This window comes from Solanum stenotomum, chromosome 12, assembly GCF_019186545.1.
Source record: "Solanum stenotomum isolate F172 chromosome 12, ASM1918654v1, whole genome shotgun sequence".
In the NCBI taxonomy this organism is placed as follows: domain Eukaryota; kingdom Viridiplantae; phylum Streptophyta; class Magnoliopsida; order Solanales; family Solanaceae; genus Solanum; species Solanum stenotomum.
In genome coordinates this window covers 44,691,540-44,705,230 of record NC_064293.1, presented here as the reverse complement: position 1 = coordinate 44,705,230, position 13,691 = coordinate 44,691,540, and the positions used below count along the sequence as shown (strand labels likewise).

Here is a 13,691-nt window from a genome sequence, read left to right as displayed (position 1 = left end):
TTTTTATTTAAAATAAGTGCAAAGTATTCATTCCCGAACAGGGAAACCATGAGCTTGTTATGATTGTGACCACCATTTGGCGTAATAGAAAAGGGAAATTCTTGTGAAAGTTATTATGATGAGAGATCTAAATTATAAAAATTTACGAAATGATTATCATTATATCATATGGTTGAGTAACGTTAGCACTAATTACTAATTATGCGTGCATCTTCACTGCTCTTTCCAGCTATGGTAAAATCCTGGTACAGGACCCTATTATTATATAAAGAAATCAGAAAGAAATTTCTATATAATTAATAGAAAGTAGGAAAAGATAAATTGAACAGTGGTGATTAATCCACCAAAATTTTTATTGGGACATTTTAGTGAAAATTGTAGCTCCCAAATGTAAAGACGTGAAACTTGTATCTAAAGAGATTCTAAAGTCCATGTCATTAGGGTTGTTTTGGCAAGTCTAATCAATTTTAATAATTTAAAACGTATGACACTCATATTATTTTTTTTCAAAATTACCATATTATATTAAAAAAATTCAAAGTTTCTTATAAAAACATGAAAAATAATAAAATTAATTAGAGAAATTAAAAAAAATATTTACCTTTCTTGAAAATGTGTCAACTGGTGGAATGTTAATATGGACCTAATATATAGTGTGTGGTGGGCGGTGAAAAGGATTACGCTGTCGTTCCTCGTTTGTAATCTGTAGATCCAACCACAATACGTAGATGAATAAAGAAATAAATATAATTGAATAATTAAAAGTAAACAAGAAAAAGAAGATTAAAGCAAATACTCGAACGACGTGTTTTTTTAATCCCATAAAATATTAGCAAGATTAGATGTATAAATCGTCGGTGGATCTAGCTGTCAGAAAAATGGAAAAAGTTCAATAAAGGAGACTAACGTCAACTATTTTCTCTCAAATTGCTAGTACTGTCCCCTTAATTAATTACAGATATGGTAATTGTTGGCTAAAAATATAATCCAGAATTCTCTTCAAATTACTTTTTTCATGCCACATGTGTGAACACATGAAAATGAGATGAATATAATTAGTCAGCAATCAAATATAAATTTCAATTACCCATTTTTGCCCAAATAAATTTGGAAGCTAAAATTGACACATGACTACGTATTTAACAGTGCCAAGAAGAAAAGAGTGGAACGTTACTTTGTCCCCTCCACTCTGTCACGAAAAAGGCAAAGTTTAGGGGAAAAAATAATTATAAAAAGTTTTATATGGACAAAATAAAAAGCAATATGGAACGTGATCTTTATTGCCCCAGCAGCAATTGTCATATCCCCTCTTTAACGTGGAAAAAAGCACCTAATCTTATAAAAGTAGATTCTCACTACACCTGTGGCATTCCATTCCTTTATGCGTCCCTCAATTGACTCTTTTTAATTGTGAAAAAAAATTGAGACGTTTTTAATTGTGAAAATTACCGTTCAATATTTCTTAGGTTATCTAGTTTACAAACAATATATATATATATATAGTATTTTTATACTAATATATATATATATATATAATATGCATATACATCGACTTCGATTATGTTTGACAAACTAGATGCCAAATGATATATATTGGTTACTATCCCTTTTTAATTATTCTTTAAATCAAGTTACTTAATAAGTTAATCTAGTTTGCTAACTCTAAACTTAACAAAATCTTAATTTCAGGGCATAATTATAGGAAGTGCGGGCTAATGGTCACCCCACCCCTATAGGCTACAGGCTACAACAAACAGATCTTGCAGCTAACAGAAGCTTCTCTTTACTGTCTTTTTCTCTCTAGAGAATTATTTGTGGAGCAAAATTCGGAGATGAATTTGGGAAAAGAAAATACTAATTTAAGAGATACCTTCAAAACATTACCATGAGAGCAGCAGGTCTAAGCATCTTCTTCATATTATCACTGCTTTCATCTTTTACTTGTCAATTTCAAGATTTGGTTGTCAAGGAAAAAACCAGGAGGATTCTGCATCAACCACTCTTTCCAGTAAGTTCAACACCGCCGCCGGATTCTGAAATATCGCCGCCGCCACCGGCAGAGCCAGTCAACTCTCAGCCTTTTTTTCCAGAAGTCCCTACTGGGACTACACCAGATCAGACACATCAACCTCCAGTAACTCCAGCTAATGGAACTCCAGTGTCAAACTCAGTTGCCACACAACCAGCAAAGCCAGTCAAGAAAGTGGCAATTGCAATATCAGTTGGAATTGTTACCTTGGGAATGTTATCTGCTTTGGCATTCTACCTTTACAAGCACCGTGTTAAGCACCCAGATGAAACTCAAAAGCTTGTAAGAGGAAATTCTGATCAGAGGATCAATGAGGAATCAAGAACGCCGCCTTCGACTTTCCTTTACATTGGGACAGTTGAGCCACCTGCTAAGACATCAGCTGTGACTGAGTCCAATGGTGCTACTGGCTCACCTTATCGAAAGTTGAGCTCTGTGAAAAGAATGGATACCAGGTATAGGCCAAGTCCTGACCTTCAACCCCTTCCACCATTGAGCAAACCCCAACCCCCTCCAAGCATTAATTCACCTACTGCAATGTCATCATCCGATGAGGAGAGTCATGACACTGCATTTCACACTCCACAAGGCTCCACTGTCAGCAATGAAGAAGGTTATTACACTCCCAGTTTACGTGAGAGTTACTCAAGCAACAAGAATTATGTTCCTTATTCAAAGAGAACTTCTCCAAGATCACGCCTTTCTGATTCATCCCCTGAAGTAAAACATTCTATAATACCATCCATTAAGCAAGCTCCAGCTCCCCCACTTCCTCCGCGGCAACCACAAGGGGGTTTGATAGAGCAACTTCCACCTGAGCCTCCCTTGCAATATACTAGGCCAGAACTGCCATATGTGACAAAAAGGGCCAAGTTTTCATCACCACCTCCTCCACCAGATATGACAAGGCTTCAATTGATAAGCAACCAAGCCCAACAAATATTAAAAACAACACCACCACCACCACCACCACCTCCACCACCCCCACTTCCACTCTCAACACCCCACAAACCGGAAGGATCACAAAGGAATGTTCCTTCAGCAGCTTACCAGCAAATGGTCAAGACAGAATCAAGGAGTCCCACTCCAAAATCAACACCAGGGAGTGAGAAGACAAGTACTTCTGAAGAACAAAGCGGAGGTGCCAGTTCTTTAGAAAGACATGATTCTAGCGATACAGATCCATCCAAGCCTAAGTTGAAGCCTTTGCACTGGGACAAAGTGCGAGCAACCTCTGATCGAGCCACAGTGTGGGATCAATTAAAGTCGAGTTCCTTCCAGTAAGTAGATGCTCAAATATAATATGGTTGGATTACCAGCAACACTAATATCTTACCAAAGAAGTACCTTTTGTATTGCAGATTGAATGAGGACATGATGGAATCACTTTTTGGATGTAATTCAGCAAATTCTGTACCAAAAGAAGCAACAAGGAAATCAGTCCTTCCTCCTGCTGAGAAGGATAATAAGGTACTTGACCCCAAGAAGTCGCAGAACATTGCCATAATGTTACGAGCACTGAATGTGACTAAGGACGAGGTTACTGAAGCCCTTCTAAATGGTATGTAATCTCTCATGTTGAGATTCAGAATTATGATTTGTAGTCTCTCATGTCGTGATTCAGTAGTTTGTACATAGCTCAGATATGCCCAGACAAGTGAAACTGCAATCGCTTTCTGCATATTGTTGAAATGGATAAATGATATAACAAGCATAGCCATTAGCTTCTGAAATTGCCTTGGACCTTTAGGTTAGAGAACATTTAGAAAGGGTGAATCAAGTCAATTACTAGAAATAGCCAGCGAGAACTTGCATTTTTCATATGGTATTATTCCTTCCTACTTTCACACTCCGTGTAATGAGAAAGCCATTTCAAATGCATATTTTTCTAGTTCTCCAACTGCAAGTTCCTAATTGCACCGTAGAGTTCAAGCATCCAAGCCATAGTAGTCTTAAGAGTTTCCCCTAATACCATTAGGTGCCTCGGAGTATTATCAAATTATGCCAGCAAAAATAAAGAAAGTTTTCCTATTCCAAAGGTAAAAGCTTATAGTTCTGCTTCTCATTCAGCAATAACTCCAGCCTCTTCATAAGAACAAGAAAACAGAAAACAGCAGATATCCAAATACACATGGTCCTGTTGAATTCAATAATCACTTTGAAGCATTTAGACAAAGCATCCCTTCATCTTTTATAATTCTTTCAGTATTCCTGAAAACTTATACATGCTTTGTCTAGCCAGAAAATATGCATATTATTGTCATTCTTATGTGTAGACTTTGTAAATCTCCCTGGAAACTCTGACAGCATTTTGCTGAACCAAACTTTTAAGACATGCATGCAACATCAACTTAAAATACATCTTTCGTGAGTATATTGTCTCAAGTTGTGCCATCTTTGAACAAAGAGAGTTGAACACAACAAGTGCACAAGAGGACTTCATATGCCATTTTGAAGCTAATTGTCTAATAGTTAGGAGTATTTAATTGCATATTTTTCAGCTCATATACCAAAATAATTTACCTATGACACCAGTAAATTAGGCATGTTTTATGCACATCATATCAGATTGAATATTCATTACACCTATGATGATGCCTATTTATCGTAGCTATCACAGGAAATCCATTTTTTACAGCTTCATTATACATGGAATGTCTTTTGGTGTTGCAGGAAATCCAGAAGGACTAGGGCCTGAGCTTCTGGAGACTTTGGTCAAGATGGCTCCTACAAAAGAAGAAGAGATAAAACTAAGAGAGTACAGTGAAGATGCCTCAAAGTTAGGCTCTGCAGAACGATTCCTTAAGACAGTGCTTGATTTACCATTTGCCTTCAAAAGAGTAGAAGTCATGCTTTACAGAGCAAATTTTGATGGCGAAGTAAAAGATTTGAGGAAATCCTTCCAAACCCTCGAGGTACTGCCAACTATCTACTTAAAATTTTTACCATCTCCACAGATCTTAAAAGTCATTTGTATTCATTTATTAATAATACATCAATATATTGATTAGGACAAAATTCTGATGTTTGTTCACAAAACTAGGACATTCCATATGCAACCCAGATAACCATTATAAATTATTCCACCAATATACATTAAGATAGACTCCTTGCCACTATGATTCCTCAAGAATTGTTTTTTTTTTTTTTTAACAAAATACAGAACCTTCGGATTGTAGAATCAGTATCAGGCTACCTCAAGAATCGTTCAGATGTACCCTTACCCTTTTATCATCTTGTTTGAACTCCTCCTTTACACAAATTTTAGTATGCCTCATGACTCTAATTTCTCAGAATGGTGTGACATAAATATGTTATATATTGATGTCTCGCAGGATCTTGACTGCACTAGAACTTTTACATTGGTGTTCTTTGTGCCTGAATTTAGAGTTAAATTTAACACTTTTAATGATATTATTAGCATGGATTACCTTTCTAAGAATCTTCACTACAACAAATTATTCCACTGGTAAACTTGAGCCACTCTCGGAGAAATGCTGTGTGAATTACCTAAATAACATTATCTAGGCTAAATTTCTTTCTGCATCTATACCTGGTATTTGACTTTTCTTACAATAATTTAAAAGGATCGTAATAACTCTGGTGCATTGCACATCATACGAACAGGTAGCCAGTGAAGAATTGAAGAATAGTAGACTATTCCTCAAACTCCTTGAAGCTGTTCTAAGGACAGGAAACCGCATGAACGTTGGAACTAATCGTGGTGATGCCAGAGCTTTCAAACTTGACACTCTTTTGAAATTAGTAGATATAAAAGGAACAGATGGGAAGACGACCTTGCTTCACTTTGTGGTCCAGGAGATTATCAGGTCAGAAGAGCTGGATTCTGAACCCCCAGGCGAAGATCTTTCTAATAAAGCAAACATCAAATTCAAAGAGGAGGATTTCAAGAAACAAGGTTTGCAGGTTGTTTCTGGATTAAGCAGAGAACTTGGCAATGTCAAAAAAGCAGCAGCAATGGACTCAGATGTCCTGGGGAGCTATGTCTTGAAGCTTGCAGTGGGACTTGATAAAGCAAGATCAGTTTTGCAATATGAAAAGCAAGGTATGCAAGGTAACTTTTTTGAATCGATGAAAGTATTCCTCAAGGAGGCAGAAGATGGAATAGTGAGGATAAGGGCAGAAGAAAGAAAGGCCTTATCCATGGTCAAACAGGTAACAGAATATTTTCATGGTGATGCTGCAAAAGAGGAAGCTCATCCTCTCAGAATATTCGTGATCGTGCGAGACTTCCTCTCCATATTGGATAATGTATGCAAAGATGTTAGGCGAATGCAGGATCAAACAGTGGTAGGTGGTGCAAGATCATTCAGAATAGCTGCTACTGCATCACTACCAGTCTTAAGCAGATACAATGTGAAACAAAAAAGGAGTTGGGATGATAATAGCTTATCACCATGAGATTTAGGTGAAAATAATTGAATATCATTAATGTACCAGCACAAATGGAGCATGGAGATGAGGAAAGCAACACCAGATTGAATCAGTCTCACATCTTCAAGAAGACAATAACATTTTGGTGCTAGCAGGCAAAAATAGCTCCCAGATCCATGAACAAGACGCAATAAGTGAAGGAACAGTACAGAGAGTAGGCAGTGTATACATCAAACCTTCACAAAGATACAAATATTAGACAGCAACATTCTAGGATTCCATCAAATGGGACTAGTTATTCATAATGAACCTTCAATGCAAATGAATCGATATGAGGTAAAGGGATTATTCCTCTTTTTTCTTTTGAGACGGATATCGACCTAGACACAGTCCTGTTCATTTATAAACATAGTGAAGAGACATAAAAGCTCAATGCCGAGGAACATGATAGTCTGATCTCAGTTTTGTTAGTATCATGCTGTAATACAAAGAAATTGTTCCTCTTACTCTATAGAATAAACATTCTTTACATACACCTTTGTCAAAAACTTAAGTCTCATACAGCTGTTAAACCAGCAGATTAAGTGGATATTACGGAAAGCATGTCGGGATTTAGGCCCCGGAGCCACAACTAATGCAAAAAGGTGAGTAAAAACTAAATAAAGTAAAGCATTTTCAGCAACCTAATCAACTCTTTGGATATACAATTCCCTTCCTGATGTTGACGGGGATCCAACATTTATGAAGTGGATATGTAAAAATACTTAATTTACAGGTGCATCCAATATCATTAAATTACGTAAATTAGCCTTTTGTAATGGTAACTGCATCAATGATGAATACCGTAGTAGAATGACTGTAAAAATGCATGTTTAGCCGAAGCAGACCTGATTAATAATTGTACTAGCTCTCCTTATAGTATATGATGGGGTCGGAATTAGGCATCGTACATAGACATACATACCCAGAGGAGCACAGGTTCATCAATGGCTACAGTTCCGGTGAGTTCCCCTTCGTCACAGATCCCAAATAAGCGTTTTGGTGTTGAGTAATGGCAACTACACTGATTTTGTGAAGCCGATTTCCCACAAGAGGCACCATTTCTTTCTCTTGGCGAAACATTTGAAGCGTGACAGGTAAGCTACGCCCTTATATAACTGCGTTACTTTTTTTTTTTTCCTTTCTTCTTTTACCCCTCTTCTCCGGGTGGCACTCTAATACTTTTTTTAATTTGTTCTAAAAAATAGTACTACTAATATTAAGATAATTAAATTTTCAGTTGTATTTTTTTTATATATATAAATAGTGAAATATCATTACATATTTAAGATAACAAATTCTAAAAGTCTTTATTTATTTCTCTGTCAAAATAGTATTTTCATGAAAATAAAACAGGAGGAGTATTCTATTGCTACTACATAAAATTAAGATTTTAATTAACTCATGTATTTAGTAATTTTGAAAGGAGAATATTAAAGTTAATCTGATTGAACAGTACGCATTTGAAACTTGAAAATTGTTCATTTTTTATAAAAATGAAATGACATTGGTCCGCAATGCCTCAAATGAATATGAGAAGGGTCAAGCGAGAGGAGGCAATATAGGCCGTCTACCTTAGCTCGTGCATGCGGGTCAGATTCCCTCAAAAAAAAAAATTGCTATCTTTTTTTAATTTGTGTGTGTCATTCTTGTAACTCTTTTAGGGGGCGTTTGGTAGGCCGCATTAGAATAAATAATCCATGTACTATGTATGTTATTATTTAGTACTAAATTTAGTGGGAATTTGGGCCTATGTATATAACTAATACATGGAATAGTTATACATCCTACATGGTATTATACGATGTATTACTAATACCTTCTATTTGGAAGTATTAGCAATACATATGATATAATACCATGTGATAAGTCTATGTAAAGATAAAAATATCCCTCAAATCATTTTAATTATTTTGTTTATTTTCTTGATTTTATGTTTTATATTTGTACTAATAAATTTATTTACAAATTATTTAGAAAGAGTTGTTTGTTACTTTATAAATCCAATACAGATTTGAAATGTGAGTTGTTTAACACTTACTAATTAAAAAGGCAAATATATCACTACATACGTTTGTGATAATATATATATATATATATATATATATATATATATATATATTTGTGTGGTTTTCTAACTATTTGTATTCTTGAACAATTTAAAAAATTACAACTTGCAATTTTTATGTGTAAATGTAGATGGTTTATTCAGTTTTACCATTGTTGACTGTCTTTTCGATTTTAAAAGTAGATGGTTTATCTTTTTTAAATTGAAAATTGACATTTTGTGAGTGATCAATTTATTAATATGACAATTATTTATCCTCAAATAATTCAAGTGAAAAAAATAGCAAACATGACAACAAAACTGTTCTTCTCATAACTAGTTAGAAGGCCACAAAAAAAATATTGTCCGGCAATTATCTACCTCGACCTAATTACATAATAATTCAAGGATATAGTTGGAAAGAAGCTTTTTATAGAGTTTTAATCTAAACACAAGATGAGGTGGAAACAATGAAATAAAAATAATTCTTTAACTACTAATCCCTACATTACTAATTCATGCGTTACTAATTCCTCCGTTATTATTCTTTGTACCAAACAATCCCTAATGTTTCAACTACTGTTCTTTTTCTAACAGCAACAAGGGCAAGGGGTGCACGAAGAAAACTCGTTGTTGCTTCAATAATCTTACAGCAAAAGTAGTATAAATTAAAGTAATGTAATTCAACATTTTAAATATTGACTCATTGACAAGTAAGCAGCAACTAAGAATAGTTTGAAGGCAGCTAAGGTACAGCTGAGAGCAATTAGCTGAGTAATTTAATTGTCCATTGATCTTAATAAATAGTTACAATGAGTTGTATAGATACATTGTAGAAAGTGTAGCTTGACACAAAATTCCAAATTAATAGTAGAAGATTCAATGAATTGTATATCTATTTAAAGAATGAATACAATAAGGTGCAACAACAATTGATTATACTGCACATTATGTGGATTCAGATGAGAAGAATGGAGCTCCAGAAATGCTCTTGGATCTCACTATCTTTCTCACCAATATACTCCATTTCATTTCATCCTTCTTGTTCTGTTTTCTGCGCTTCTGCTTAAAACTCCTGCGTAAACATAAAAAATAATACTATTAGTCAACCTATAAATATAATGAATTCTGTTCGATATAAAACAACAAATGGCTGATCTTCTGTGTTTGTTTCTTGCAAAAATAGGAGAAAGATAAATTTAACATAACAAACCTGCACAAAGGAACTTTACAAACATCCGAATTGGCACAAAGGCGAGAATGCAGCTCCAAAACTTGCCACATCCTCTTGCAGTGGATGCAGCCACCTGGGACTCTCAACTTGCACCCAGCAAAGTGACGAATGAGGGATTCTAGCCCTTTGCATGCTGCATAATGGCATGGTTCTTGATCCTCTTTCAAAACCTTATCATGGGGACCAATTGTACGGCAACCATCTTTGCATATGTGAACCAGGGCTTCCATTGCCTCATATAACTGCATATACATTTTCCTCTCATTGTTTTTTCTCACCCTTTCCTTTTCCCTCTGCAAACAAGTCGTTACATTAGTTAGTATCAAACCCAAAAGGAAAAAAAAAAACTTAAATGAGATAAGATCCCTTTTGTACATGTGAGGGTACTTTACTTACAATATCCTCATCAATTATGGATTTTAACATCTGTTTTTCAAGCACAGGATGGCTTTGTTTCATAGCTTTCCATCCTTCTGTGGCAGAAATAGGCTTAAGATTCTTCATCATAAAACGGTGACAAACAAGGCTAAGCCGAGAGGCATCACACAATAGTGCTAACTGGAAGATGTCAACCACATTTTCCGTGGTTAATCTTTGCTCCAGCTGCCACTCGCATTCTCGCTTTAGGTGGGTGACTGCATATGCATGCGATAGCACCAAAAGGCTCAACCCATGCTCCTTCATTTTTTCTTCCTCATACCTGGAAAGTGAATAATGAAAATACAGATGATCAACCTAATTTACTGTAATTTAGATTACATATATATTAGACTGCTATCTCAATATTGATTTGGCTTTAGATCACTTCGTAAAGATTAATTTGCAGATCTCAATGACAACGTGAGACAACTACCATTGATTAAATGCCTTGCCATGAAAACATGACAGTTAATAAGAAAGTTATGTCAAATTATGATAATTGTACAGTAAGAAATATGGTTAAAGAATTTGGAAGCCAAATAGGCATGTGCCAAGGAACCAAAGCACACAAATAATGTCAAAGGAGAATGATTGTACCTGGAAGAATACAAGAATCTGATGAAAACTTGAACAGCCTCAGGTGGAACCCCATTTATGGAGATGGATCGTTGACCACATCGACCATGTGCTCTTGATTGTTTTAAACTCAACATGCTTTTAAATACTGCAGAATTCACACCCTGTTCACATAAATGGGATCAAATCTTAGTGTCTGTTTTGAATGGTGAAAAATCTTTTCTTACCTTGAATTTCAACAAAGGAAAATGAATTAATGTTCTATAAATCTAACTTTTTACTGAATATCACTTGTTCTAACGAACAATTACACATTTGTTGTCTTTAATCACCATAAGCTACACCATTATCTTCTTCCTTAAACAACCATCATATTTCAGGATAAAATATTATTCAACGAAAGTATTTTCTATTGTTGTACCCTATCTTACACCTTAAACAATTACCACACGCCAAGATAAAATAATTTTCATACAATTTTTCTTATGGAATATATTATCCACACAATTGTGTAAAGAACATACCAAAATACTAGCATGTGCGTAGAGGACGCCACCGTTATCTGTGTTAATCGAAACGTCGGCTCTGTAACCTTCATCAAAGAGGCAATCCCAAGTATTCTTTGTAGCTGTTGGCGTGCAGCAGTATTTTCTCACTGTTGATTTCCTCGCTGCAAATGTGCTCTCCTGCCGGCTACTTATGAAATCCACTGGCAATGGAGGCGGGTTTGGTGAGGCGCTCACCCGCGGAGATTCCTCATCTTTCTTGCTCATTCGCTTAACGATCCTTCTACAGTATTTTAAAAAGGTAAATTACTATCAATAACGTGTCAAATTGGAGATTCAAGCTTTAATTTCTAGGAAACAATAAGATCGCATGATCCATTATATTTAGGTTGCATCAATTCAACGCAATTCCATATCTCCTAATCAACAAAACCTATAATGTGATCATTTGTGTTTATTTGAATTCATGAAGAAAGTTTGTGGATTGATAGAAACCCAATGAAATTATATTGAATGAATCAATTCTGCATGGGCATTACCTTGTGTATTCACCCAACAGAGAAACAATATGAACAAATTCTGGGAAACAGCTTTAATGTTCAAACAAACCCTTTAATCTGTCCTTGCCAAAAAATTTAAAAACAAAAAGAGACTTTTCTGTATCAATCAATTGTGCCAGGATTTCAAAAACTAGGCGATTAATACAAAATTTCTATCTAATATCTAGATATTATGTACCAAAATTTTCACCTTTGAAACCAATCCGTCAAACCCAATTGTTACCGAACAAAACGTTACGGCAGGAGGCCCAAAAAAATAAATTTTAACAATATTGCCGCTGCAGTTACCGGCAAAATGCCAGCCGATTTTGGCAACAATTGGGAGATTGGATCAATAGGAAATTTAGAGAGAAGAAGGAGAGTAATGAAGAAGGTGGAGGCCGATTATTTAAAGGGGAAGGAAGAAGGATTTGGGATCAAATTAGGAATGGGTGTTAATTAATTAATTAACGAATAGATAAACATGTGATGATGTGTATTTGTGTCAGCTCCTATGCGATTACACCATTGATTAGACAAAGACTGAGTGAATCTTATTTAAGTCAAATCTAATCCAACCGAGTCGTACTTTTGGAAATCATTATTACATACTTGGCTGATTTTATTTTTTAAATAAAATAAAAAGATTAAGCTTCCCCATTTAAATAATTGTTATTTTTTTTCTTCTAAAGTGATGTTTGGAGATGATAAAAATTGTTTTACTATTGATAAATGGAATTGAACCGAATTTTAAACACAGGGCTATACTAATACAATGTAGAAAAATTCAATAACCACATGTGAAATTAACTCTATAGTTCTGGGGTCATTCATGTAGCCCTCCGTTTCATTTTACTATATTTTTTTAATTTGTTAATTTTAATTAGATTTTAAAAAAATATTAATCTTTTTATTTAGTAATTATTATATGAAATAATAATTTTAAATGATTTTTTGGTAAAACAAATTATCAAATTAACAAGTAAAATGAAACGGCTTTAATTATTGTAAATAATTATTCTTTATGTTTCATTTTACTTGATTCATATTTTATCATAAGTGTATTTTACTAATTAAATCATAGATACAAAATACCAATGATAGAAATGAAAAAATATATAATATTTTTTTTAATTCTTAAATTAAACAAGTAAAATGAAATATCTATTTTTGACGTAGATAATATAAAATGCACGGAGTATAAATTATTATCTCAAGGATGCACACCTTTCAGGAGTTTCAGGTCACTATATGTAATTACTGCATAGAACCAAAAGTTGTGTAATTAAACCATCCGACCCTTCACATCACGAGACGTTACCATCTTTCTATCGCAAAAGTTATTAAGAACTTGTAGCTGGGAAACTGTCAACATAAATAAAATAACAATAAGTTGTCTTTTTATTTTTTATACCAACCTGCAAATTAAATAGAGGAAAACGTAACTTCACTTGACTCAGCTGAAAGAAACACAAGTATTAACAAATTGAACCGTCTTGCGTCGGTGAAGCAACACTTATTTAATTTTTCTTGATTTTGGATTTTATTCTCTTGGGCCCTTTGCACTTTTTCCTCTATTTATTTTAACCTCTCCTATACTTTAAATAGTAAGACAGATACAGAATTTTAAATAGTGCATATGGAATATTATTTTATCAATTAAAGTATTACTATTTTTTATAGTATACAACAAACCACATGCAAACATTGTAAAGCTGTCTATGTGCATCATTGATCATTGAGGCAACTCAATATTGATTTCACACGTCCCTATAGTTGTATAAGATGATAAATTTTCTACCTTTAGTAGTTTATTTTTAATAAAAATATTGTACAGTATCTCAACCACCATATTAACATAGCACATACAAATAATTACAAAATCGTATATCAATATAGCATAAAC

The 13,691-nt window shown here is 34.3% G+C and overlaps 2 protein-coding genes across 3 annotated transcripts; one reads left to right on the top strand and one right to left on the bottom strand.

The window, feature by feature from the left end:
* The first annotated feature begins 1,676 nt into the window (after window positions 1–1,676).
* On the top strand, window positions 1,677–6,957 carry LOC125847574 (formin-like protein 6). The gene is made up of 4 exons (XM_049527192.1): window positions 1,677–3,309; window positions 3,391–3,590; window positions 4,703–4,944; window positions 5,657–6,957. Exons 1-4 carry the CDS (start codon window positions 1,886–1,888, stop codon window positions 6,449–6,451), a joined length of 2,661 nt encoding a protein of 886 aa, XP_049383149.1. The 5' UTR covers window positions 1,677–1,885; the 3' UTR covers window positions 6,452–6,957.
* Window positions 6,958–9,224: 2,267 nt separating this feature from the next.
* On the bottom strand, window positions 9,225–12,173 carry LOC125849118 (BTB/POZ and TAZ domain-containing protein 4). Of its 2 annotated transcripts, none has more exons than XM_049529137.1 (6): window positions 11,997–12,173; window positions 11,265–11,529; window positions 10,762–10,904; window positions 10,141–10,444; window positions 9,724–10,037; window positions 9,225–9,585 (listed from the first exon to the last, which is right to left on the bottom strand). In XM_049529137.1, the coding sequence occupies exons 2-6, from the start codon at window positions 11,511–11,513 to the stop codon at window positions 9,459–9,461; spliced, it is 1,137 nt and encodes a 378-aa protein (XP_049385094.1). In that variant the 5' UTR covers window positions 11,514–11,529; window positions 11,997–12,173; the 3' UTR covers window positions 9,225–9,458. The 2 variants fall into 2 exon arrangements, with proteins under 2 accessions (XP_049385094.1, XP_049385093.1); XM_049529136.1 differs by having other exon boundaries at window positions 11,786–12,172.
* Window positions 12,174–13,691: the final 1,518 nt, after the last annotated feature.

Bases quoted from the DNA above. Each gene is read 5' to 3' on its own strand.
- LOC125847574 (XM_049527192.1), top strand. From the start codon at position 1,886: ATGAGAGCAGCAGGTCTAAGCATCTTCTTCATATTATCACTGCTTTCA. The intron at 3,591-4,702 runs GTATGTAATCTC...TTGGTGTTGCAG, and splicing joins TACTGAAGCCCTTCTAAATG to GAAATCCAGAAGGACTAGGG. The intron at 4,945-5,656 runs GTACTGCCAACT...TCATACGAACAG, and splicing joins AATCCTTCCAAACCCTCGAG to GTAGCCAGTGAAGAATTGAA.
- LOC125849118 (XM_049529137.1), bottom strand. From the start codon at position 11,513: ATGAGCAAGAAAGATGAGGAATCTCCGCGGGTGAGCGCCTCACCAAAC. The intron at 10,905-11,264 runs GTATGTTCTTTA...TTATGTGAACAG, and splicing joins ACGCACATGCTAGTATTTTG to GGTGTGAATTCTGCAGTATT. The intron at 10,445-10,761 runs GTACAATCATTC...TTCACTTTCCAG, and splicing joins AGATTCTTGTATTCTTCCAG to GTATGAGGAAGAAAAAATGA.